The 26,956-nt window shown below is 28.9% G+C and overlaps 1 protein-coding gene and 2 long non-coding RNA genes across 4 annotated transcripts; 1 reads left to right on the forward strand and 2 right to left on the reverse strand.

Annotated features, from left to right (window-relative positions):
- Window positions 1-2,599: 2,599 nt before the first annotated feature.
- LOC142645262 (uncharacterized) lies at window positions 2,600-3,775 on the reverse strand. Its single transcript, XR_012846412.1, has 5 exons — window positions 3,753-3,775; window positions 3,585-3,695; window positions 3,278-3,537; window positions 2,883-3,200; window positions 2,600-2,787 (listed from the first exon to the last, which is right to left on the reverse strand). It is a non-coding gene; the product is annotated as an uncharacterized LOC142645262 (long non-coding RNA).
- Window positions 3,776-6,481: 2,706 nt separating this feature from the next.
- LOC142645261 (uncharacterized) lies at window positions 6,482-8,666 on the forward strand. Its single transcript, XR_012846411.1, has 3 exons — window positions 6,482-6,522; window positions 6,582-6,768; window positions 6,899-8,666. It is a non-coding gene; the product is annotated as an uncharacterized LOC142645261 (long non-coding RNA).
- Window positions 8,667-13,354: 4,688 nt separating this feature from the next.
- Window positions 13,355-21,586, reverse strand: LOC113794554 (uncharacterized). Of its 2 annotated transcripts, none has more exons than XM_027344666.2 (2): window positions 20,951-21,586; window positions 13,355-17,018 (listed from the first exon to the last, which is right to left on the reverse strand). In XM_027344666.2, exon 2 carries the CDS (start codon window positions 16,876-16,878, stop codon window positions 13,429-13,431), a length of 3,450 nt encoding a protein of 1,149 aa, XP_027200467.2. In that variant the 5' UTR covers window positions 16,879-17,018; window positions 20,951-21,586; the 3' UTR covers window positions 13,355-13,428. The 2 variants fall into 2 exon arrangements, with proteins under 2 accessions (XP_027200467.2, XP_027200466.2); XM_027344665.2 differs by having other exon boundaries at window positions 20,140-21,586.
- Window positions 21,587-26,956: the final 5,370 nt, after the last annotated feature.

Below are 26,956 nucleotides of genomic sequence, written 5' to 3' on the forward strand. Positions count from 1 at the left end.
CTATCTATAATTGACAAAGAGAAATGGTAACAAAATCTGAATTTGTTTTTGAGAAAACAAATATAAATAGCTTCTGCGTTTAGTTAGAAGAAGAAGGAAAATGCTAGCTAAAACTCTCTCTCTTGCTTAAATAATAATACCGGATATATAGATTTCAAACGGAATTCTAGTTAAATATCCTGACGTGATCTGACGTGATCTGTTTGTAACTGATCGGAGCAACAACAAAAAAAAAAAAAGAGACAGGTAAGTAACATGGAAGGAGAGTGAGAGAGAGAAAAATGGCGCCATTCGAATCGATTTCTATAGAACCGAAAATTAATGTTGATCATGATCAGTTTTATTTTTTTTTCTTCTGCATTTTGAATTTATCATCATGCACTTGTGTGTAAATAGCCAATGTGGTTGGTGAAGATAAATAAAGATAGAATGAATTAATGTTTAAATTTCAAAAAGGTAGAGAGAGAGAGAGAGAGAGAGAAACAAAATACATACCAAAGATATAATCAGCTGAAAGGAATAACGGACAATTATTTATTTAGCAAAATCCAACAACTACCAGTTGAATTTAGTTGGAAAAAAATGGGTCGAATCAAAATCTGTTTCGAATACGAAAATTTAACATTTTTTTTCGATCATGATTGAATGTAAATTATTAGAAGAAGCTAACGAATAAAAAAAAATGTAATAAAATAAATCTTTATTACCCGGGTTAATCATCATCATCAACATGATCATCATGATGATGATGATCGTAAGAAAAGTATTTCAAGATAAAACCATGCAGGATACAGAGATACACAGTCAGTCAGTCGTCATAACTATCATCATCATCAAAGGTCGTTAATTATTTTTCAATTTATTTTTCTTTTCTTTTTTTTTTTTGATTATTGAGAATTTTTTTGGTTCATGAAAAAAATAGTTTATTTTTTTTTCTATTTCACTTGGGAAACTTATCGATTAAACTTTTTTACGGTAATGTTACACGAATATGAAAACCGTTATGTAGTTTCTGGAAAGATTAACTCAGGATAGAAAAAAAAACCAGTGATATCCAGTGTTACTTGGTGATATTTGTGATAATCAAAATCATCTTCATTGGTTACATTGATTCTATTTTGTGTTTGTTTGATTACTTTTAATTTAAGTTTTTGGTAGAAGAAAAAAAAGAACAAGAAAAAAATTCAATGAATGCAATGCAAATGGCAAATGGTAAATTGGTTAAGATTCATTTAAATATTCGAAAAAAAAGAAGCCTTGAAGCAATAATATTTATGTCTGGTTACCATTATAATCATCAAATAATCAATAATGTTTTGATTACAATGTGGCTGTTGGCATTTTTTTCTTTCAAATAATAGAACACAGTAATGAAAGAAATGAAATATTTTATGAATTTGAATATTTTTTTTTTTAATGTTTATGTTTTTCATAATAATCTCTTTTGTTTTTTTGCTTTGCTTTACTGTTGTTGTTGTTGTTGTTGTCTATTTAGGTTATGAAATGAAAAAAAAATAACTGTTATTGTCATAACTGAAACAACATTGCTGAATTCCTTCATTGAAGAAACAAGAAAAGAAGTCAGAAAACATTTTCTAAAAAAAAGATTGAAATTCTTTTAGAGGAAAAATTGCCAATCCAACAAAAATGATTTGATCACCTTAATCATATCATTCATTTCATTTCATTTCCGATCAAGAAGAAGAAGAAGAAAACACAGGTAAAGAAATTTCTCTCTTTACCTGTGTGTTATCTATTAATTATACAGATTCATCCAAATATTAATTGGTTCATTCGCTCATTGAATATCATTTTTTTCTTCTTCTTCTTCTGTTTCTTTTTGGATTGCCTAACAATCAACATATGAAAACGGTTGTTTATGGCAAAATTGGATAGGTAAAATAACCATGACGGAAAAAAATTAGTCAAAAAAAATGTGAAACACAATGCAAACAAACACAATTATGAATGATTATGAATGATTTTTTTTTTGACAAAATGGAGTTTTTCAACGTAAAAAAAGAGGTAAAATGGAAGAAGGAAAAACAAAATTTTGGCTATAAAATACATTTGAATTTTGTCATTTGCTTCAAGAAATTTGAATTCATTTTTTTCCTCGTCATCATAAGCAGCAGCAGCATTCTGCTTATCTTATTATCATAATTCTTTTTTGCTTACAAGCAATAAAAATAGCAGAAAAAAATTGTCGATGACAAAGTTACCTTTTTTCCAAGATGATTATGATGATGATTGTTCAACCAAATGTGACAAATGTTGTTTGATTTAAGCAAAAAAAAAAAAAAAAAAAAAAAATACGGTAAAAGATTTATACATGGATTTATGGAGAGAGAAAAAAACTACCGTAGTCGATATAATAAAAGTTAATGTGTAGCAGGGACAGAAACTATAGAGAGAAACTAGATCATCATCATCATCATTATCAGCAGCCAAGGTAAATTACAAAATTACAATCTTTTTTTTCTTCTTTAGTAACTCTGTTTTACATACTTTGTGTTTATTTTTGAATTTTTGTAAAACAAAAAGGTAAACTTGATAGATTTTTGTTTTTTGTTTTTTGGAAAAAAATTTCCCGGTTGATTTAAAAAAAAAAATTCAAGAATTCTTTTCAACAAAAAACAAACCGATAACGATGATGATCATAATGTTAGATAGCAATCAGGTAAAATCTTTATGAAGAACAGAAAAGGGGAAATATTTGTATTTGTCAACATCATCAATGAGTCGTCAAATTGGTTCGGGAATGCCATGATTTTTTTTCTTCTTCTTCTGAAAATAAAAAAATGAAATCAATAAGTCAAGATGAATGAGATTAGATAATAAAAATCCAAAGAAAATCTAATGTCAACATTAGATCAAATTACTTGTTTAATTTATCAAATTCATTTTTTTTCCGCATCAAACATCACAGAATTGTTCATCATCATCATCTTTTTTCTCTTCACTTCAAATTATTCTTTGCTGTAAAATTGCCATATAATGAATACATTTTGTTGTCTTGATTAATGATCAGAACATTGATGAACATAATAATAATGTCAAAATGTATGTAAGTTTGAATCCATATAAGAATCATTATATAAATGGCCATATCATAAATCGACAAATAAAAGATAATGACAGTGGCACGATGATGATGATGATGATGATAATAATTTTCATCCATCATTGACGTATTTCTACTGAGAACATCAACAACAACAACAACAAAAGAGAAAAAGAAACGTTATTCATTCTTTTTTTGCTATATTCTACAAACCAAGAAGCAGAAGATTTTTTTAAAAGGCAGAATGTTTGGTGATGGTGGTTGGTTGGTTATTTGTGTTTGGAATGGATGGAATGGATGAATAGGATTGGGATATAACCAATTATCTTTTTTTCCTCTTCTTCTTTGCCTACTTCAATTGTCGTTGCTGAATGGAAAAAACAAAACAGGATTCGTTTCTTTTGACGATTCTTCATTCATTCATTCATTCGTTTTATTTATACGAATCTGTTTGTTTCCAACCAAAAAAAAACCTGTAATGATTCTTATTTATTTTTAGTATACTTTGTTTTCTTCTTACCTGATGGAATAAGTCATGATGATCATCATCATCATTAGGTATGCCGTTCAGTTTAGATTCAGTTCTACAATCATCATCATCATCATCATGATGACGACGACGACGATAATGCTAACCATAAGTAAAGAACATTCATTACTATTATTAAACATATGAAGTGAAGCTTACCTGACCTCATCATCATCAATTGCTTTTTTTTTTTGGCTATATTTAGCTTAGAATTATCATTATGATTAACGTATTTTATGTATATTATCATCATATTTGTTGATGATGAATAGGTATTATCATTATCATTATTATTCAATGAGCATTCATGCAATTCATTTTACTTGAAAAAAAATATATTGTATTCGTTCAATTTATAATCACATAAAGTTTTTTTTTTCTTCTTCTTGTTTGTTTGGTTGTCAGAATATTGTTGCATGCATATATATTATTCATTCTGAAAGCAATTAAAACCTGACTTTGAAAACAAAAGAATTTTTTGTTTAATTTTCATTTCATTAGTCATTTTCTTTGTTTCATCAAGAATTTCAACAACAAAAAAGTGTAAATAGTCGATGGATAAAACGTTCGAATCGATCGAAATAGTAGTTTTTTTTCGTTTTTGAATATTTTTCGGATACCATAAATAGATACAAGGAAAACATTTGACATCCAAAAAAACTATTAAGGTCGAAATAGTTTTTCAAAACAAAAAGAGAGAGATTCATTTGACGAATGAAACTGTTTGAATCATCAGATTGTCACATCAATGATGATTATGATCAACGAATGAATGAATCGAGAGAAAACAGAAGTACACAATAGATCATCATCATCATCAAAAGTAAGTTTTGCAAAACAAAACAAAAAAATCAAGTGGGATGAAAATGAAATGAAATGAAAAAAAAAAACAATAACGGTAATAGTCGAAGAAATATTCATAATGATGTGGTGAGAATCCCCAAATCGATTAATTCATTCATTTGTTTCTCTTTTAACAAATGAAAAAAAAAACATTACTTTTGCATATCGATATAATCGATATTTTTTTTGTCGGACGATTATCATCATCATAATCTGATTTTCTCTTTTTCAAAATCGAAAGGATTTGTTTGTTTGTTTGTTTTTTCCCGCCACCAAAAATCTTGTTGTTATGAACAAAGTAACAAGTTTTTTTATTTATTTTTTGGAAATAAAATTTTAAAATCCGAACCGAATCCAAACCAGCCTCACTGTGAAACACTGTGTAAAATGTTGACAAACAGTGATATAAAAAATAAATACAAAATTCACATATAATAATAATAACTTTGACATCTTTATGACTTTGTTGTGTTTTCGTAAAAACAGAAACAAACAAAAAAAAACGGTCATCATCGATATTTGAAAAAGGAAAAAATTCTTTAAATTCATTTACCATATGTTTTTCACTTCTAAACTGAATTTCAGAAAAAATCCTTGATATAAAAAAAATTCTTCAAATTCATCAAATTTTATTTTCATTTTTTCCAAAGAACCCGTTTCTTTTTTCCTTGCCTATCAAATATCACCAAATATCACATAACAAGTAACCCAAACACAACAAAAAAATATTCAGCTATATAGTTTGCTTTCCAAAAAAAAATCATTCCATAGTTCATTTCATTTACTTTTTTTATATTCTATCATCATCATTATCATCATCAAATACCAAAGACGACGACGACGACGACCAACAAACCATCCAACCAAACCAAACCAAACACACCATAGAGAATATCCAATAAGGCGAATGACCTTTCAACCAGAGAAAAAAAAATTTCTTTCAATAATTTCTTATCACTATTATTGCACTCAACCACACACACAAACACTTGATGCATGCACCGAGAAGAAATCAGTTGGTTCAATGATGGCAATTCATTTTAGTTTTTTTTACTGCCATCATGAATAAATATCCCATTTCCAAAGAACCATCACAACTTCTTCTTTTTTTCGAGAATAGATTATGTGGTTATATATTCTTTACTCGCACACACACACACACACACACTGCTTGAATTTGGATGAACTTTAAGCTATATATGAAAAGTTCAAGTTTATGATTCAATTTACCTGGATGATTTCTTTCTTTCTTTCTTCAGTGAAAAAAGAACTTGATCTTAAAGCTTAAACTTGTTGCTGGTTGTTTCTTTTATCAAATGATAAGTAACACACACACACCAACACTAACAACTTAGAATGTGATCACAAGGTAATCACAAGAATAAATGGTTATCTTGAAATTCTTGTGTGTGTGTGTGTGTTATACTCGATGTTATGACAACGACGACTACGACGACGACGATGGTAAAAATAGTGTGCGAAGGTAAAGAAAATGTTCTTCGCTCCATTAGTAATCGAATCCATTAAAGAAAAACATTGACAACAATGTGATCATACAGTGGATATTCATGGATGATGATGATGATGATATGGATATTTCTGACCCGATGTAATAAAAAAAAAGAAAGAATGCTGTTGACCTTTATGGTTAAGGTTCATTCTTTATTCAATAAAAAAAAATGAAAAAAAAATCTTTTTTTTTCAGAGAATGGTTATAGAATAGAATATTATCAGAGGAAAAACAAAACAGAACAACGGAAAACGTCATTTATGAATAAACAAATAATAAACACATTCGAATTCGAATGTTTTTTGCATTCGAATCTGAAATCCATCCAAAAAAAAAAAATGTATAGTGATGATATTTAGCCAATATTATTTCCTATATTAAAACTATTTTGTTTTGTTTTGTTTTGTTCATATTTATCAACAACAACAATAATAATAATAATGAAAAATTTTAGGTCATTGGGAAATGAAGAAGAAGAAAAAAAAATATTAAAAATTTCAAATATCAACCTCGTATCAACTATAAAATATCAACAACAACAAAAAAAACTGTGATTGTGTATTTATTTGAGTATAAGTATAAGCAAGAACAAATTGTCTTTAAACTTATATTGATGGATTTTTTATTTTTTACAGTTTCTTCATTTATTTGTTTTCATTCATTCATTCATTCTTATTTACAATTCATCATGATGATTGTCGTTTTTCATCCAATATGTTTGTTCATCAAAAAAAAAAAAAAAAAAAACGAAAATCCATTGAATTGTTGTTGATGATGATATCTATATTTACAATGAATGGATATTGGACCAAAAAAAATATTGTGAGTAAATAAATAAAAATATCGTTTTATAAAGATGACATTATTTTTTCATTTTTTTCGTTTACGTATGCATTCAATTCAATTCATTCATTCATGAACCGTTATCTATCTATCGATGATGATGATTAAGATGATGAAATGGCAAAATGAATACGAATATCATCATGATCATCATCATCTTAATCAGAGAAAAAAATATTCAGCTTCATCAATAAATGAAGATGTTGATGATGATCGGCGTGTGTGTTTGTGTCCATGTTGCCTCTATTGTTATCGATAGTTAATGTAAATATTTCTTCTTCTTTTTTTTTTTGTTGTTAAATATTCAAACACACACACACCGATCATCACTTTCATCATAAAGTAATCATCATCATCATCGTTTTTTGTTGTTGTTGTTGAAAAATCTTTAGAAAAAATGAAGACAAATAAGGTGACAATATTCACATGATGGATCAATTTATCATTAGCTGCTGTTATTTCTTTTTTCGTAAGCCAATGATGATTGAAAGCCAAAGTTCCAGTTTCACCATTATTCACTTGGTTTTTACGTAAAGATATCATCTTTGGCCGATATTTTCTTTCGTAAAGATGAAAAAAACTGTTGAATCATCCAGGATTTTCTTCAGATTTTTTTTATGAAGAATTTTTCTACATTTTTTTTCTCACTAATTGAAACGATGACTTGACCAATACTTTTTTAGATCGGATTTTTTTCCCCATTGATTTCGGATGACATTTTTTCCCTTGACTTTAATAAATTTTCAATTAAACCAATCCGATCAGTGAAGAAAAAAAAAACAAAAATGCAAATGATGACAAACATGTGATTAAGATGGATTTTTCTCCTCTCTTCATCTCACATTCCATCATCATCATTATTGGCAGGGAAAATGATTAGCAAATTTAGGTATTAAACCAAAAAAATTCAATTAATTATATCATGGTCAGTGTTTTTTTCCTATCTGAAAATCTTTCACTATAGCAAATTAATCTTTTTTCAACGATTCTTTTAGCAAAAAAATATTTTGAGGAAGTTTGCAATCAACACGAACAGTTATCACACATTTTATTCAGTGAAATAAGTTGAAGAATTCTAATTCCTAAGTTGATTTATGAAATTGTTTTCTGTTTTTACAAATTCATATCGATTGATTGATTGATTGATTGATTGACTGAATGAATGAATGATTTTATTGAACTTTGACCTGATTGTTCTTGGTGTAATGTGGCCAGTATAAACGAATATTAAAAGATTCATAAAAATCAGCCATATCTTTGTTGTCATCATGGTCGTTGTTGCTATTTGTTTGGAAAACAAATTAACATCAAAAAAAAAAAATCGGATCATTGATTGATTGATTGATCGATCAATTGATTTGTCTGGATTTCGTTTTTTCCTTCTTTCTTTCTTTTTTGCTGTTAGCGTTCATTCGCTTTTGTTTTTGTTTTTATTTTTTTTTCATTGATGTTTATATGAAGTTTCAATTTTTTTCGTTTTCAATCAGGAATTATCATGTTTACAATTGAATGGAATCGAATTGAATGACATGTCTCTGTCCAAATCTGGGGAGCGAGAGAGAGAAATTGTTTTTTTTTCTTTGTCGATGATGACGATGATGACATTACATGTCACAAATTCAAATTCATAATTCGTATCAGTGGAATTTCCATTCAAACGAATCCAATGAATTTGAAATCAGATGAGAGTGAGAGAGAGAAATGAATAATTTCTATGACGGACATCTGTCATGGACATTATTATCATCATAATATTTATTATGTTTGTCTGTAATGATTGAAACATTTAGTTATTTGATGATGATAATGAACACCAAACAAAAATGTCGTAAACATAATCATCAAATGCTAACGAAAAAAAAGAATGTTCGATAACCATCCACGATAGTACATTCACACTTCGTACAAAAAAAAACATTTTTTTTTTTTTTGATAAAAAAAAAGAAATCCATTTAAAGAATTCAATCAACAACATTGTTCCAAAAAAAATCATTGATTGATTTCCTGAATCCATCATTAAAACCATTATCGAATATCTTCTACTTTCTAATGATTTATTGATCCAAAGATGGATTGATGATGATGACCTATTGGTTAAACCGTTGGATGTTCTCATGCACAAACACACACAATCAATTAATGATCATGTATACATCATAAGATTCATTTTATCATCTCTCTCTCTCTCTCTCTAAGCTTTTTTTCACTGTTCTTCCTTATATTCGAGTGCAGTTTCTTTTTTCCATTGGTTCACAATGATGATTATCATCATTCTTACCAAAAAAAAAAAATTTATTTCATTTCATTTCTGTGATCAAAGTTTGTATCTTTTTTTTACAGAAAAAAAAAGAAATGTTTGTAACAAATTTTTTTTTACTTAAATAGAAATGTTCAGGTCATTCAGGTCATTTTCCTAGTGATTTGTTTGCTTCAAATGTATATCATCATCATCATCAATGGTATTATATCCAGAAGATGAAAACAACCATTTACAGTAGAAAAAAACCCCTTCAAGCTATTTGGATTTTTTTTTTTTGCTTCTGCTTACTTCTTCTTAATCATCATAAAAAACATTTATTTAATGTTATTTCTGTAAAATGAATTTCTATTTTCAGCAAATTTTTTGTACTCTATATTCCAAAACAGAAAGCAATAGAGAATAATTGCGCGTTCAAAACAAAAACAAAAAAATCTGTTGAAACATCTATTTATTAGTGCAGTTTAAAAGTTGATTATAAGTTTGTGAAACAACAATTGTTAATCCCTCTCTCTCTCTCTCTATCTCTTTTGTTCGATCCGAATCAATCAATCGTTATGATATAATCCGAATTACATTAAAAACCAAAAAAAAAAACGACGAAGATAATGATGATCAGGTGATTCAGTTGTTGTTGTTGTTGTTGTTTTTATCATTATTTTTCATCAAATTAATATCACATGATCAAAACATTTAATGATGATGATTATTATTATACCTAAAGCATAGTATTTATTTACAAACTAAATAAACTAAATAACCAACCGTTACTCTATATGGCTACTATTTCGACTGTATTTTCAATCATCATTATCATTTTTGTTTTTGCTTTTCTGGATTTAATTCAATTCGAATAGATCAGATAGTTGTTGTTGTAGCAGCAAAATTTGTACCGCGCGATTAATCATTAATCCGACAAAATGGAACAAATTATTGTTGGTGGATGAATTTCAAAAAAAAAAAAAAATCTCTATCCAAAGTGAAACCATTCATCCATTCAAGTGATGATCATCAACATGATGATGATGATGATCATGTTATATCATCAATCCTTTACCTTCATTATATATAATCATTCATAGAGCTTCTCATTCTTCTTCTTCGTATGTTCATCAATCGTTAATCTTTCATCATCATCATCATCGTTGTCTCTTTTTTTTACCGATATATATCGATGATTCGAAACTCAACGCAACGAAACAAAAAAATCGGTGTCATAAATGTCATTAATTTAAAGATTAAATAGCCCGAAAAAAAAGAGTAGCAAAAAAGAAGAAAAAATTGTGAAAAGTAAGTAAGATTGAAGAGAAATTTTTGGTAAAAATATCTCATCCATATAGGAACATCATAATCATCATAGAATTATTATATGGTTGGTTTGTCCTCAATTCTTCTTCTTCTTCGTCTTTTTTTCTTCAACAAAAATCGATCATCATTAATCAATTTAGTAAGAAAGAAAATGTTTTTTTTCTTCTTTTCAAAACTTTTAAGCAAGAATGATGATGATGACATTTTAGCTAAATGTTATTGAAATATGTTTCAAAAATTCAATTCAATTCAATTCGATCGATTGATCCCCGTGCACACATTGAACAAACAAACAAACAAACTTACCGTTGAAGAAATGAAATGAAGAAGAAGAAAAAAACCGTACATTGTATTTATTTTACCACCAGAAAGAAAGAACGAACGAAAAATGCAATTTCATATTTATCTAAATACTTAGTTTATATGTGAATGATGGTTGTTGGCCAAAAATACTTTTCAATAAAATAATGCTGATCAATAATGATCATCACCATCATCATTTAACGGATTTGTCATCATCATCATCATCATCATTATTGAATTGTTTTTCTCTGTTTGTCCCAATAATTATGGCGACCTATATATAAGAAATCAACACCTGTTGCCTTGGATTCATCTTTTCTTTCTTTTTTTCAACAGAAAAAATTACAAATTTTTTAATAAAAAATATTTATTTATTTATAAAAAAAATGGATGAATAATAAATCAAGAATTTGACTTGTTTTGATTATAATAATAATTATGAAAAAAAATAAGAACAATGTTTGTTTTTCTTTCGTGAACAATTATCAGATTCTGTACAGAGAATTAGAAGAAGAAAAAGAAAAAACTTTATTCAATGATTTAAAAAAAAGTGATGTAATTTATGTAGGTTTTCAGGAACATTTTTCTTCATTTAATTTATTTAAATAATTTTTGGAAATATTTTCGGAAATGTTTTTTGTTTTTGAAAAGCCATACATTCAGGTGTGTGTGTGTGTTGTGGATATAAATATCTGAATATAAAATATAACATATGATAATAATCATTCAATTTTTACAAAAAAATAAAAATAAAATAAATGAATGAATGAATGATTTTGTAATGAAAATTATAATTAATATTTTTATTTATAATTAGCAATAATAATAATAATAATAATAATTAATAAAAAAAAAGTAATAATTTTCTCTCGATCATCATCAATGGAAGGTTTTCAATATTAATAATAAAAAAAAACAAAAAACGAGAGAAATATAATAATCAATGGAAACAGAGAAAGAAAAAAAAACGAAACACATATTGGACATATCTTGATGCTTTTTCTTCGTGTTCATATATATTTACCGCCAAATTCAGAAGAAGAAAAAAAAAGTACAAACACATCTATAGTTAGGGTATTTAAAAAATATAAAAATTGTATATTCGGATGTGATATGGTTGCAGTAGTAACTTTATATATAATTTTTTCAAATACAAAAAAAAAAATGATGAATGAATGAATGAAATGGATTTTTAAATGAAAAATTGTTGTGTGTGTGTGTGGATCGTATAAAAATGAGAAAAAAAAATTAATGATGATGATGATGACTATGTTTAAACGCTACACACAATGTTCCAAAAACTTTCAACATTGTTTCGTATAAATATTACATTATTATGTGTGTGTGTGTGTGTTGAACGGTGGGAAACTAATAAATCAATGTTTTCTAAACAAATGTGTGTGTGTGTGTGTGTTATGCAAAAATAATGATTAAAAGATGATGATGATAATTGACAAGAATTTTTTTAATAGCCACATCATAGAGGTATTTTGGAGTCAGCAAAAAAAAAAAATCGTAAGAAACAAAATCAAAACACAAAAAAAAATTGGATATTTCTTGCAGGGAAACTTTTCCGGGAATCGAAATTCTTTTTTTCTTTTTCTTTCTGTTCTTCCGTTTTTCGTCATTTTTTTCGGGAAAATTTTCTTATCCATGTTTTTGAAAGACATTTTCTGTTCGGTTTGTTCGGTTATATGGTTGATAATTCTTTCGATTTTTTTTTGTTCGTTGTTGTTGAAAAAAATTGAAAAAACAACAGAAAAAAAACAGAAAAATAAATATAAAAAAATGAAATTGGAATGACATAAATTACACAAAAAAAGTGGTTTTGTTTTTTCTCGTTGTTAAGTTGGTGGTGATTATGTGGAAAGAAAGTTTCCAAAAAAATAATGATTCACAGAATGGAATAAACAAAACAAACAAATCAAAAGAATTCAAAAGAAATTAACCAAAACCTACACATGCATATATAAATTGAACTTTCTATAAAAAATTCCATCATCATCACCATCATCATCAATTATTATGACCAAATATGGTCATAATAATAATACACATCAAATAAGAAAAAAGGAAAAAAGAATATTAGAGAAATTTTCCAGGAAAAACAAACAAACAAACAAACAAAAAAGTTGTCAACAAAAACAAAACGAAAACGAAAAAAAATTATTCGATCATGACATGCGCATTTATCTCATATGATGATATCAATGATAATTTTACCAATCTTTTTCTTCGAAACAAAAAACAATAAATTAAAGCAAAAAAAAAGAAACATTTTTTTTTCTTTTTGAAACTAACTTTATGGATCTTAATCAATGTACGAACACACACACACACAGACATATAAAAAGGGTAGAAAATGGAAACAAATGGGGACAACAACAACAACAACAAAAAAATGTGTAGATTAAATAGAAACAAAAAAATTGTTTGTTTGGTTGTGTTTTCAGGTGGATGATGTTTCATGTTTTATCTGTTTATATATATAAAATATTTGAGACAGAAAAGAAAAGAATGCACAAAAAATTTATAAACGGATATCATTATCATTTGGAAAAACAAAAACAAAAATAAAAGTGAAATCCGTAGAATGATACAGGAATAATTATTTATGTTTGATGTGTGTAAATAGTGTGTGTGTGTTATTTGAAATGGAATTAAAGAAACCAATCATCATTTAGAATATATGCAGAATTGAAACAAAATAATAATTAGTAAAAGAGATTCATTTTGGTTTGGATTTATATTTGGGTCGAATGTTTTTTTTTTCAAACACTATGATGTGATGATGATGATGCAGGACTACTGTGATTTTCCAAATTTGTTGTTGTTGTTGTTGTTGAATCTTTTTCATCATTGATCATTTTGGATGATGGAGGTGGTGGTGATGATGAATCACCATTAGATTTATTATTATTCATTTGTTCATCATTGTTTTTATGATTTGGATTATGATGTTGTTGTTCATTATCATTATCATCATCATTATTATCATCAACACCATTATCATCATCATTATCATTATTTGTTAATGAAGATGATTCTAATTGATTATTCATTATCATTGATTCATTATCATTATTTGCTGACATTGTATCACCATCAGGTAGATCAGCATCAGTTGTAACTGATCCATCCATTTCTTCTAAATCATCATTACCATAATCATCCATATCATCATTAACACCTAATGCATCATTTGTATTATCATTATCCATTTCGGATTCACTTTTATTTGATTTTTCACTTGTTGCATCACTTGAACCTTTTGATGATGAATGATGATGACCTGATGATTTACGATTATTATTATTATTATTAAAATTTGCAATCGATACATATGATTGTAATGCTGCTGCTGCTTCAGCTGAACCAGGTGTTCCTGGTGATGTTCCTCCTGTTCCTGATCCACCCATCGGCATATTAGCCATTGCTGTACGCATTTTTGCACTAGCTAATGCAGCTAATTGTCTATTGATTTCGGCCAATGCTGGTGTATTACGCATCTGATGTATATCACGATAATGTTTCATTAATGATTTACGCCATGTATATTCTTTATTGCAAATATTACAAATATAAATTTGTTCTTCACGATTTGAATGAAAATAATCCATATGTTCTTTTAATGTTTGTTTATTACCATAATATTTATTACAAATGTCACATTTCCATTTACTTCCTACCCAACTACCACCGGCTGCTGCAGCACTAATGCCACCGCCGGATGCTGAAGCAGATGATGTTGATGATGATGGTGATGATGCTTGTGGATGATGATGATGTTGATTTGGTGGTGTTGTTTTAATCGATGGTGAAAATGTTGAAAATAATTGTTGTTGTTGTTGAGATTTTTCACTAGATGGTACACTTGATGAACGAACACTATTATTATTATGATGTTTTTTCGATGATGAAGATGGTACAATGTCCACTGTTGTAGCCGGTGATGTTGGTGGATTTGAATTATTATTATGATGATGATGATGCATCGATGGTGATGATGGTTTTATTGATACATCAATACTATTGTTAAGTGCAACTGAAACATTATTATTATTATTATTATTGACATTATTACCGGACGTTCTTGAATACGGTAATTTCATACGTTTATTACTATTATTATTATTATGATGTTCACCACTTGTTGTTGAACTACCTGTTGAATATGGTGGTTTAAATGTACGTCTTCTTTTTTGTTGTGATGATGATGTTGATTGTGATGTTGTTGTTGATTGTTGTTGTTGATGTGGTGGTTGTAATGATGATGATAAAGGTGATTGATCATTATAATCAGAAAATGATGGTATTATTGTTGGATCAGCTTCAACTTCAATCATACATGGAATTTGTGGTGCAAATGATGATGGTACAATCGATCCAAATGGTAATGATTGTTGTTGTTGTTTTGAATCAATACTTGTTGTTGACATATTATCACCAATATTACTATTGCAATCATTTGAACTATCATCTTTTATAATTAAACGTTTATCATTATTATCATCATTTTCATCAATATCATCATCATCATCATCATCATCTTCAGAATTTATATTTAAATATTGATTATATAATGGTGGTAATACTTGATCTAATGCAAATGATGCTAATGCAGCCTGTGCTTGTTGTGTTGAATGTATATTGGTTGGATATTTTTGTTTACGTCTACTACCACCACCAATTCCAACAATACCGGATGATGATGAATCAAAACGATTATTAATTGATGATGATGGTGGTGGTGGAACAATATTATTATTAAATAATGCAAATGCAGCAGCAGCTGCTGCTGCTGCTTGACCATTATTATATATACTTTTCGGTGTACTACTTTGATGAGCTGGTATTTGATTAGTTGTTGGTGGTGTTGTTGTTGCTGTTGATGTTGTTGTTGTCGATCCTAATATCGTTGATTCGTGATTACGTAATGATTGCGATTGATCTCGTTGTAGTTGTTGTTGATGATGTAAATGTTGTTGTAATTGTTTATTATTATTAATTGATGGTACGACTAAATTATTACGATATTGACTTAATAATAAATGATTGCCCATTCCATTTAAAAATTTATTTAAATGATGATTATGATGATTATGATTACTACCACCATTCGATAATGATGATTGATTATGTTGATGATGATGATTATTATTACGATTTTCATTATGATGATGATTCGAATGATGATGTTGATTCGGTGTGGTCATTGCTTTCAATGATGCCAATGATGAATTCATCATCATTGTTGTTGATGGTGGTGGTGGTGATGGGGGTGGTGAATGACCATTCAATAGATTAGCGGCTGCAGCAGCGGCAGCTGCCGCTGCTATTGCAGAATTTGTTTTCATTGGAAATCCATTATTTTTTCCGGTTATTGATGATGATGATGGTGGTGGTGGTAATCCAGAAATCACTTCAATACCACTATCACTAATAGAATCATCATTTGTTGATTTTGTTGTTGAAGAGGTTGTTGTTGTTGTTGTTGTCGTACCATTATTATTGAATACAATATTAACATTGGATAAACCTTTTATATTGAGCAAACGTGCTGAACGTAAAAATGATTCAATTGAATCAACTTTTACATCAACATGACCATCATAAATAAATCTTAATATAGCTTCCATATCGGTCATTTTTATTTCGGTTGGTAATATCATAACTGTATTACAATTATTACAGCCACCACCACCTATACTATTACTATTATTACTACCATTACCGGAAGAACCACCTAATGATATAATATCATTATTATTATTATAAAATGAACTTAATGCATCACGTATATAAAGTGATGCGGCTGCCATCACAACACGATGACATTTAAACATTTTCCCCGGACAACATATAACCAAATCAGTAAATAAACCATTAGCCAATAATGAACTTAATGATTCAAATGATTCAAGATCATTTCCTTTACGAAAACTAACAGTTTTTTCACCATTATTATTATTTTGATCATTGTTTGATTTTGATGTTGATTGATTTAATGGTAAATGTCTTGATTTATTAGTTGTTGGCATTGATGATTGACCAATACCACCACCACCATTACATAATGAATTTTTATTGAATAATCCAGTTGTTGTTGTTGTTGTTGAACAGGAAATATGCTGCTCAAATGCAGCCGAAAATTTGGATTCCAATGAAGTATCCATTTGTGGTGCTACTGTTGTTGTTAAACTTAATGACGATGTATGCATTTGGAATCGTTTTTTTGTTTGTTTATTTTTGGAGTGTTTCGTTTTCGTTATTATTATTATTTTGGAAGATTCGTTTTTGTTTTGGAATAAAAGATTGGACCCACACAATCTGCTGATTATATCACTGTTGATCGAAAAATCTATTGCAAAAAATGAGAAAAAAAAGAGAAAAGAAAATTAATTGAAATAAATTAGGAAAAATGAAGGGAAATTCAATTCATTCCAGGAAAAAGAATATTATTATTTATAGAATTCAATTCTATTTGGAATCAATTATATTAGCCATCAATCAATCAATCAAACAATCAACGAAAGTGACAAATTCAATTAAAAGAATTATGCCATGCGGCACACTTTTCCAATTTATTCATTTCGAAACAAAATTCTCATCAGAATTTCACCAATTAACCCCCCCAAAAAACCCTCAACAATCATCGAAAATGGTCCAAATGAGCGCCACCTATATCTGTGACCATGATCACACAGTATTCCAGTAATGTATTCATCCTCATTCATTCTTATATGAACCATATATAATATTTGAAATAAGGAGGACAACGCATCATTTTTAACAATTTTTTTCATCATTTATGAATCTTTTCATCATCATCATCATTCGCCAAAAAAAAAGAGAACAAACAAAACTCGAGAGAGAGAGACAAAGATACATACAAAATGAAAAAAAAGAATCGATCGATTTCAAATGAAGAAAAAGAAAAAGAAAAAGAATGAGGAAAAAAATATGGATGATTTTTTCACTTGAATTCAATGACGACATCAATCGTTTATTATCATCATCATTGTGTGTGAATGTGACAAAAAAAAATGTATAAAAAAAAATTTTTTTACCAAAATAACAATGATGCTTATGACAATTTGAAAATTGGAAGAAGAAATGGAAGAAAATAAAGAGTGAACAAAATGCAACTTGTTGTTGGAAAAATCATTATGAAAATTTCACTATGTGTGAGAAACTTGAGATATATTAGTGTGTGTGTGCAAGTGTGTTTGCTTTGGAATTTTTTCTTTTTCTCTTCATTGATGCTAATTGATGATGATGATTTCTTCGTGTGTAATTCGAAAATGAAGAATTTAGATTTGGACAAATTTGAATTCGGTATATTTACCAATCGGAAAAGCAACAAAAAAAAATACTTAACCAAATAATCATCCTCATCGGATTATTGCAAAGTGTCTCAATAAACCAAAACCAAAACAAAACAAAAAAAAAAATATTTTATCAATTTCATTTCAGTTTGGTTTTGTTGCCGTAGAAATTATTATTGAAATTATCATGAATCACACACATATACAAGCACAGGTAAAACATGCACACACACAAGAGATTCCTATGAAACCGAATCATTTCGTTTCAATCAGAAAAAATAACCAAAAACAAAAAGAATATCACTAACCATACCTGTTGAATACAACACACACAAAAATTTTACCTATGTTGAATTCACCTGATCATAATAAATGATAAGGTTGAAAAAAATAAATAAAAATGATGCTATGTAAACGATAAACGTTTTTCTTCCTCAATTTTTATTAATTCTTATTGAAATATTGATTTTTTGGTTGGTGTTCTTGGCCAATCATCACCAATAAAACACCACAAATAAAAAAAGTTTTCACCAAATTGTGAATAAAAAAAACACAAAGAATTTAACAATGAAGGTAATGTTTGAAGAGGAAAAAAAAGATATCAAATGCAAACAGTAATTTTCCCTTACACGAAAAAAAGATACCAATGATGATGTAATTGAGTGCGAGAGAGAAAGAGAGAAAGAATGTTTTTGCAGAAATTAAAAACCAAAAAAATTCAACAAAAAAAAAAGTTCAGAACCAATGCAAAAAACGCACACACAAAGAGAGAGAGAGAGAATGAAAGATATTTTTGTTTCGAAATTTGAGTCATCATTTTGTTGTTGTTGGCGAATTCAATCCAAACTAAAACGGCGACAACACAAAACTCAATCAAATCATCGATCAAATTAATCAATCATCGAACAACGTTTTTTCTGGTATTAAAAAACAACGAAGAAGAAGAAGAACTTTGAAGCAGAACAAAAAAAGCAACTAAGAATTTTTCATTTTGGTCGATATATCAAATCAATGGTTATCAACAACCAAGAAAATCATTATCAGTGATTTTTGTTTGTGTGAAAATGAAATTCAAAATGATTGAAATTTTTGTTTGTTTTTTTCCTATATGCGTGGGTGTGTGATATGGATTTTCACATTCAATTTTGATAATAAAAATAAAAAAAAACGATCGATTCGTTATCAATGGTTAATGCTTACTGCTGCTGCTGCTGATAATAATGGCTGATGATGATTATAATCATCAAAATGATTATGGTTCAAGAACTTTGCCAAATGATAATTCCATCATCATCATAAAAAAATTATTAAAAGTGAAGAAAAGAAAAGAAAAGAAAAATATGCCTATGGATAAAAGCACATCTTACAAGAAAATTATCGTTATTAAAAAAAAAATTGATAATCGTTCTTGTCATTCTTCTTTCACTATGTGCTGTGCTGGTTAGTGGTTGTCATCGAATTTAGATGATGATAATAATTTCATTTTCATATTTTTACTGTTTGTACTCTTAATAATAATCAAAATAACCATATCTCTATGACAGATCTAAAAGAAGAAAGAAAAGAAAAGAAAAACTTTTTCTCCTTGAAGCAAGAATCCTATCGCCATAATTAAACTTTGGAATAAAAAGTTTTTTTTTAATTAAAAATTTTGCACCGTTAAGCTACAAATGTTGGTTTTTGCTTGTAAAAGAAAAAATTCCTTAATCCTTGATTGTAAAATTTGTAATTTTCGTTTGTCAACTTTCAGGATTTTTGGGAATTTTTTTTCTCAAATCTAGGGCAATTTGAAACAAAACAACGAAAATCGATTTGAAATTGTTGCTGTCGTAATTTTTGATTTTGAAAAACATCAATGACGACGACGACGACAGCATAATTTTTCAAAAGTTCAAACCGAATCACAACAAAACGCAACGAAAGAAAAAAAAACAACCGTAATACATTATGTGAAAAGGACAAAAACAGATCGAAAAAGAGAAAAATTGTGAAATTCTTTCGAAAACCAAATTCGATTGGAAATTTGAAAATTTTTCATTTACAAAACATTTCAAACACCCACACACACAGTAAATATAAGGACAAAATCAAATTGAAATTGAAATGAAAATGTACAAAAACAGCAAAAAAACAAAAAAAAAAAAAAACACGCACCAATGGAATATTCAACAAGTTTTCTTTATTCAAATTTCAAAATGGAAGATTTTTTTTTGATGATGATTATATTGAAAGAAAATGAATGGAATGTATGAATATTTCGTTTGTTGTTGGTTGGATCGGTTACACAAATACCATACACATCATTTTATTTTTTTACACATCAATCAAGCACGTTGACAGAAAAGAAAAACACAGAACACAAAAAACAAGAATGTGTGTGTAATGAGCAAATGCAATTGATTAATCAATTGATTGATTGATTGAAAAAAGGCACACTAGTTGATGATGAAATTCCAAAGGAAGAAATTATTCAAACGGAATTTGGACAACAAATGATGATATGTTGGGTTGAATGAATGAATGTGGAAGGAAAATGTTGAAAATGATGAACACACATCGCAAGGCACTAATTTCAATAAAGTTTTTTAGTTCAATTTTTTTTCGAAAATTCTTTGATTCACATTGGAATGTTTCTGGGAGTTTTTTATGGAAAGAAAAGAAGAAAAAATGTTATCATCGATCGATGATGTTTCGGATGTTTCATTGTATCATTTGTTGTTGTTCAGTAAGTTTTTTTCTGGAGAAAAAAAGTTGCTGAGAAAATTTTTCTGGAATAATTTTTGTTTAGAAAATGGAATTTTTCCTTTGCAAAGATCATTATGGAATGTGTGAAGAAGAAAAAAAAACATTGGAAGACAAAATGAGTGTGTTTGCGTGTGCGAGATGGAGAGTGTGTTGGTTGAAAATTCGAAAAAGAATTTTGCTTTCGAAAAACAAGAAACAAAAAAAAAAGAATTTCACATACAGAGCACAGAAACGAAACACAGAAACAAAATTGAAATATCGCAGGTCAGTTCTTTTGGTTATTCAACGCCTGTTTGGTTGTTTGTTTGTTGTTGTTTTGACACTGTCGAATTGAATGATGATTTTTTTTTTTTAAATGAAAATTGATCAAATTGAAAATATTATTTTAAAAAAACATTTTCATCATCATCACTTCTGCACAGAACTTTCAAATGTAATGATCATCACCATTGAATGAACTGATGAAAATCAAAAAAATTTTTTTAGTTGAAGAATGGTGGTTTGTTGGTTTTCGATTTGGCTATATGGCCGTTCTGTGATGTTGATGATGATGATGATATGTTTATAACGCGCGCGAATGAACCATCCGCCAAACTATACTGCAGTAACGGAATGATATTTGTTGCATTTACACATATACACACACACGATGTTTGAATGATGATGATTATTATTTGAAATGGTGGTATAGTTTTGTGTTATGTTTTGGTTTTGATGTGATTTGAAAACTGAGCTTTTTTTTCCTCTTCTTCTTCTTCTGCTTCTGATGATGATGATGATGTGATCATACAATGTTCTTCTTTGTAAATTGAGGGAGGGAGAGTTTCTGTGTGTGTAATGTTAGTCCAGAAGCGAATAATGCGAGAGAGAGAAAAGATTCGTGCAGAACTATCGCAACGAAAACAAACAAACGAAAAAAAAAAATAGCGCGCCAGATATTTTGTTCCAAGTGCTAGCGGTATTAAATTATGATAAAACTGAATTACATATTGCGCATGCGTACTAATTTCAAAAATTAAAGAGATTTTTTTTCGTTTTGTTGTTGATTTTTGAATGAAGAGAACAAACAACACCGAGGAGAGAGAGAAACGAGATAAAAATTTGAGGAAGAAGGGGAAAAAAAGAGAGAATGGAGAACGAGAACAAATGCTGAGGAGGAGGATGAAAAAGAATTCGTTTTACAGTAAGATTCGAAAGAAAAAATATCGGATTTTTTCTGTCTGATTTTCTGGTTATCCACCAGAAAAAATCGATCGATAAAACTTGTTGATGGTGATGGCATTTCGGATAAATTTTCTGTTTTTTCTTTTGCTACAACGGTGCTTTTGGTTGTTGGCTAAATGCTGATTTATCTCTTTCTCTCTCTCTCGCTTGGTGTTGGCGACAAGAATAGTCAGAAAATGTTCTTTCAATTTCGAAAAGTAGGAAAAAAAAAGAGTAGTGAGGTAGGAGCGAGCGAATGAAAAGAATGAAAAGAAAGCAAGATAACGACAACAGAACAGAAAAAAAATCCATAACACCAGTCAGTACCAGCAACCAGTGTGTGTGTGTAACCAACCAAACCAAAAATATCAAAAAAAAAAACACTTTACAGAAAAGAGAAAGAAAGAATGTAGAATGTGAGAATTGCAATAACAAAAAAAAAAAAAAAAAAAAAAAAAAGAGGAATAGAGAGAATGTATGGCTCAAAAGCTCAAAAGTCAACAAGTTGTTGTTGTTGGCAACATTCTCTTGTGTTTTCCAACCAAAAAAAGAAACAACAGGAAAGATCTATGCTATGCTGTTTTTCTGGGCGAATCGACGATTCTATTTTTGAGCAAAAAAAACTTTTGGAAAATCAGATACAGTTTCGGAATATTTTTTTTTTTGTTTCGAAAAAAACTTGTTTTTTTTTCTATTTCTTTTGAATTTTGTTTGCCATAACATTCTCTCTCACTTGCTTACCAAATAGGCAATTATTATCAACGAAATGTAGATTCACAGAATTGCCAAATGACGATATTATTATATTTTGCAAACGTCCATTACATTATTTTTTACAAATTCAAGGCGGTGGTTCTGCACTGCACTGCTGTGTTTGTTTGTTTGTGTTGAATGTAAACGTAATTCTCAAACAGAAAAAAAAACCGGGAGAAATGAACGACCGATTATATCAATAGCAGCGAGCAGCAGATATTCATTCACGAATCTAGCAGAAAAAAAAAGAAAAATTCATTTTTATCAGGAAAAAAAAGTTTTTTTTTTTTTGAGGGGACGAAAAATTTTCAAATGAATTCCTTTTTTTTCTTCTTCTTTGTCTTTCGATCATTATCAACGTTTTTCCTGTTTCATCCACCACCACTATTTTCTTTGACGTTAACGTTCGTTCAAACCTACAGAACTTAAAAGTAGTGGTATATGCGAAAGGTGAAAGAATGTGAACAAAAAAAAAAACTGGACATGACAAGTCAGCCATCACGCACGTTATCATCATCATCATCATCAACATTCAAGAATTTCATTCGAATTGAACATGCGCATTTTATTAGGAATTTCGAATTCGAATGTTTTTTTTTGTTGTTCGATGATGATGACGGCCATGACGATTGATGATTTTAGAGTCATGTGTTTAGCCTGAATTTATTTGATTAAAGAATTTTTTTATTTTTGAAAAAATTTTTAATTTGTTTACTTGAAAACCCCGTTCATTTCTCTGGAAAAAAATGGTGAGTATTATTATGAAAATGGAAAAAAAAGGGGAAAAAATGTTAAATATAGAAGAAGAGAACCACCACCACCACCGCCATCATCATCAATCGAGCGAACAGAACCATTTTCGTCGTCGTCGTCGTCGACAAAAAAAGTCAATAAAGAATGAATAGAATGTATTTTCGACGAAAGTGCAACAAGTGGGAATTTAATTCGTCATTCAAAAAAAATTACCAATTCAACAACAACCATCAACCACTCTTCATATTCGGTCGCCTATTGTATGTTGCATTCTTCAACAAAAACATGAAACATAAAATTCATCATAATCATTCTCCATTTTCTTGTTGTTGATGTTGTTCTTCATTCTCAACAGCAACAACAACAAGAAGAACAAGAATCGCAACAACAAACCAATGAAGATATAGCAAATGTAAAGAGAGAGAGAAAAGTAAAGAGAAAAATCAAACAACGAATGTGACTTTTTGTTAATGTAATATGAATGTATGAATGGCGTTTATCATTTTGTTTTTTTTCTCTATATTTTTTTTCTACAGGGCGTCATACCATTTTTGGTTTATTGATAGTAAATTTTTGATGGTTGGTTGTTGTTGAACAATATCAAATATCATCAACAACAATAGAAATTCTGTATGTATGTATTTGATTCGATATCGACAACAACAAAAGATATTAAATATAGCAACAAGTGGTTCTGTTTTTTTGGGAATACGGTTGAAGCAATGTTAAATAATCCTGATATAGAATGTGTGCTTGACTTTACATACATAGTACATTAAAGGGGAGCTATCTCAGAGAATTAACCAAGGGAGGACAATGTTGGCCATTTTGAAAAAAAACAATTTTTTTCTTCTTCTGGAAATAGAATAGAATAGAATAGTAGAGAAACCAAGAAAAGAAAAGAAAGAAAAGGGAGGGAGAACAACAACAACAACAACAACAACAACAAGTAATGTTGTGACCTCATTCAACATTCAATTCTACAGAAGATGATGATGATGATGATGAAAAATGAGAACATAGTGAAGAAAGAAAGAAAACAAAAATTGAGAATGGCAGATGGTTATTATCAACTTCTATATTTTATTTCAATTCATTTTGGTCGAAACTTTTTTTTTTCTTTCGTTTGTTGAGTGTTTGAGTTTGGTCAAATCCGTAGTCGATTCGTTGAAAATGATGGTCAGCAAACAGAACGGTGAACAGAATTCAAACAACATGACCAACCGACCGATCGACCGATCATCATCATTATTACATTGGCCCGTATGGAAGGAGAGAGAGAGCGAGAATAGAAAAGCCATATAATGATAATGATTATTCATATGAATGAGATAATGATAATAACCAAATAACAAAAAAAAAAAAACGAATTGATAATGATGAAAATGAAGAAATGGCAGCTGAATTAGACTTCATTTTTTGCTAATCTTCAGTCTATGATGATGATTCAAAGAATAATGATGTTTTTTTTGAACAAATTTTTTGTGCAGGAAACGGGTTTAGAATTGGAGATTGTATTTTTTACGTTACAAACGTTTGTTTTGTAATTCAAACGAAAAAAAAATTGATTTTTTCGTTTTTTTTTCATTTTGGTAGAAAAATTCTTTATCAATTCATAGTATTCATGTTTGGTTGATTTTTCACCACCACCATCGTGTGATGAATGACGACAATTTTAACCATATTTTTTACGTCTTCGTCAATGGTCATTATTGGGTAAAATGTGAAAAGTATCGAAGTTCTGTGTATACTGAATAACATACATTGTTGAACGATAATAACCAAAAAAAAAAACTAATGACAATGAATGTTGTTTGCTGTTGAATTTGTTGTTATCGTCGTCGTCGTCGTTCAATCATCAAAGTCGTCGCCTTTTGAAAATTTATTCATTTTTTTTAGGTTATTAGCTATAGTTCGGTCGTTTATCTCGTTAGTTTGGTTATTGGGGAATATATCAACCAGGCTGAAACGAATTGAATGAACTGAACACATGAATGTCATTTGATGATGATTTTTTTTCCTTTTCTCAATGGAAAAGAATTCCTAGAATTTATGCAAATATTATCGATATTATTTGTCATTCTGTAAAATGGCCATTTTAACTGATTATTGTTGTTGTTGTTGTGTCTTTTTTTTTAATTTGATTCGATTCTATTTCGACCTAACCAGATTGATTCTTAGTGAAAAAAAAATTCAAGGGGGTGTTAACACAAACAGTGAAAGTGTCAAGAAGGATTCAATATTTTTTTTCGGAAAAAAGAATGAGAACAGCCGAAACAACAGTTTTTTGTTGAATTTTTTCAACAACAACAAAACAATGATGATGAAGGACATTCAGAAAATGATCAAGGACAAAAAAAAACAAGAGTGGGAGAAACCAAAACAAAATTCGTTAATAATAAATTCAAATCTGTAACTGAATTATTATTATTGAAACAGAATGGCTGAATGAACATTTAATTGAATGGAATTGAATATGAATTTGAATTAAAGAGAAAAGAAAAAAAAGAAAAATGTATTTAGATACCGGATATTGGCAATTTTCATTCCAGAAAAATAATAATAATCAAAAATGATTGTCAAAATTGTTGAACAAGAAGAAAGAAAAAAAATAAGTTTCAAATAAAAGTTAGAATAGGAGAAAACATTTGACAATGGAAGATATATGACACATAGTGGTGGAAATAGAATTTCGTTTGAAATTCATTAAATAAATATGAATTAAATTGAATATAGAGAGTAAGTGAGTGAGTGAGTGAGTGAGTCGAAATAGACATTGACCATTTCCGTTCAATTAATCTATTTTCAATGAATAATTTTTCTCATTCACTCATTTCGCTCTCTTTTCATATGTCATGTTACATATGTCATGTTTGTCGGTTTTTGTTGAATATTGTAGACGAAAAAGAAGGAAAAAAAATGTTAAACGATAATAGAAGGGTGGGGAATGAAACTGAATGACAAAAAAAACATGGGGGAAAGAAGAAGAAGAAGAGGAGGGGGTAGAAACAAATAGAACGGAATAGATTGAAAAAAATTGATTCTGATGAACGGAGAGAGAGAGAGAATAGAGATTGTGCATACTGTTTGATTTATAATATCTTTTTTCCCTCTCTCTCTCTCTCCCTCCCTAATGGTTGAAAGGAGAGGGGGAAAGAGAGTTTTTGGTGGGTGCGAGCATAACTGTGTTTGACCAAATGTCCACTTCTTTTTATTGGATAAAAAAAAATTAGATGACGATGACAATGAAGAAGAAGAAGCCCAACATTGGAAATTTGAACAGAATGGCCATTGACCGACGACGGTCCGAATATAAGTCGAACCGACATTTCAAGCAAACAGCTGCTATATTTATTTGTTGATTTCACTTTATTGGAAGAAATACATTCTGTATGAGAGAACAGAAACATAGTGCGAGAAAAAAAATGGAATGAATAATGAATTTCAATTCAATTCAATTCAATTTGATTCAAAAATTTGATTTTCCTGGTTATTCATCGAATTCAACCCTCAAACA

Source organism: Dermatophagoides pteronyssinus, unplaced genomic scaffold (genome assembly GCF_027571235.1).
Source record: "Dermatophagoides pteronyssinus isolate colony J.1.1.1.1 unplaced genomic scaffold, Derpt_VIB-CSIC_2022.12 sq0008, whole genome shotgun sequence".
Taxonomy (NCBI): Eukaryota; Metazoa; Arthropoda; class Arachnida; order Sarcoptiformes; family Pyroglyphidae; genus Dermatophagoides; species Dermatophagoides pteronyssinus.

Coding starts and splice junctions, on each gene's coding strand:
- LOC113794554 (XM_027344666.2), bottom strand. CDS start 16,878: ATGCATACATCGTCATTAAGTTTAACAACAACAGTAGCACCACAAATG.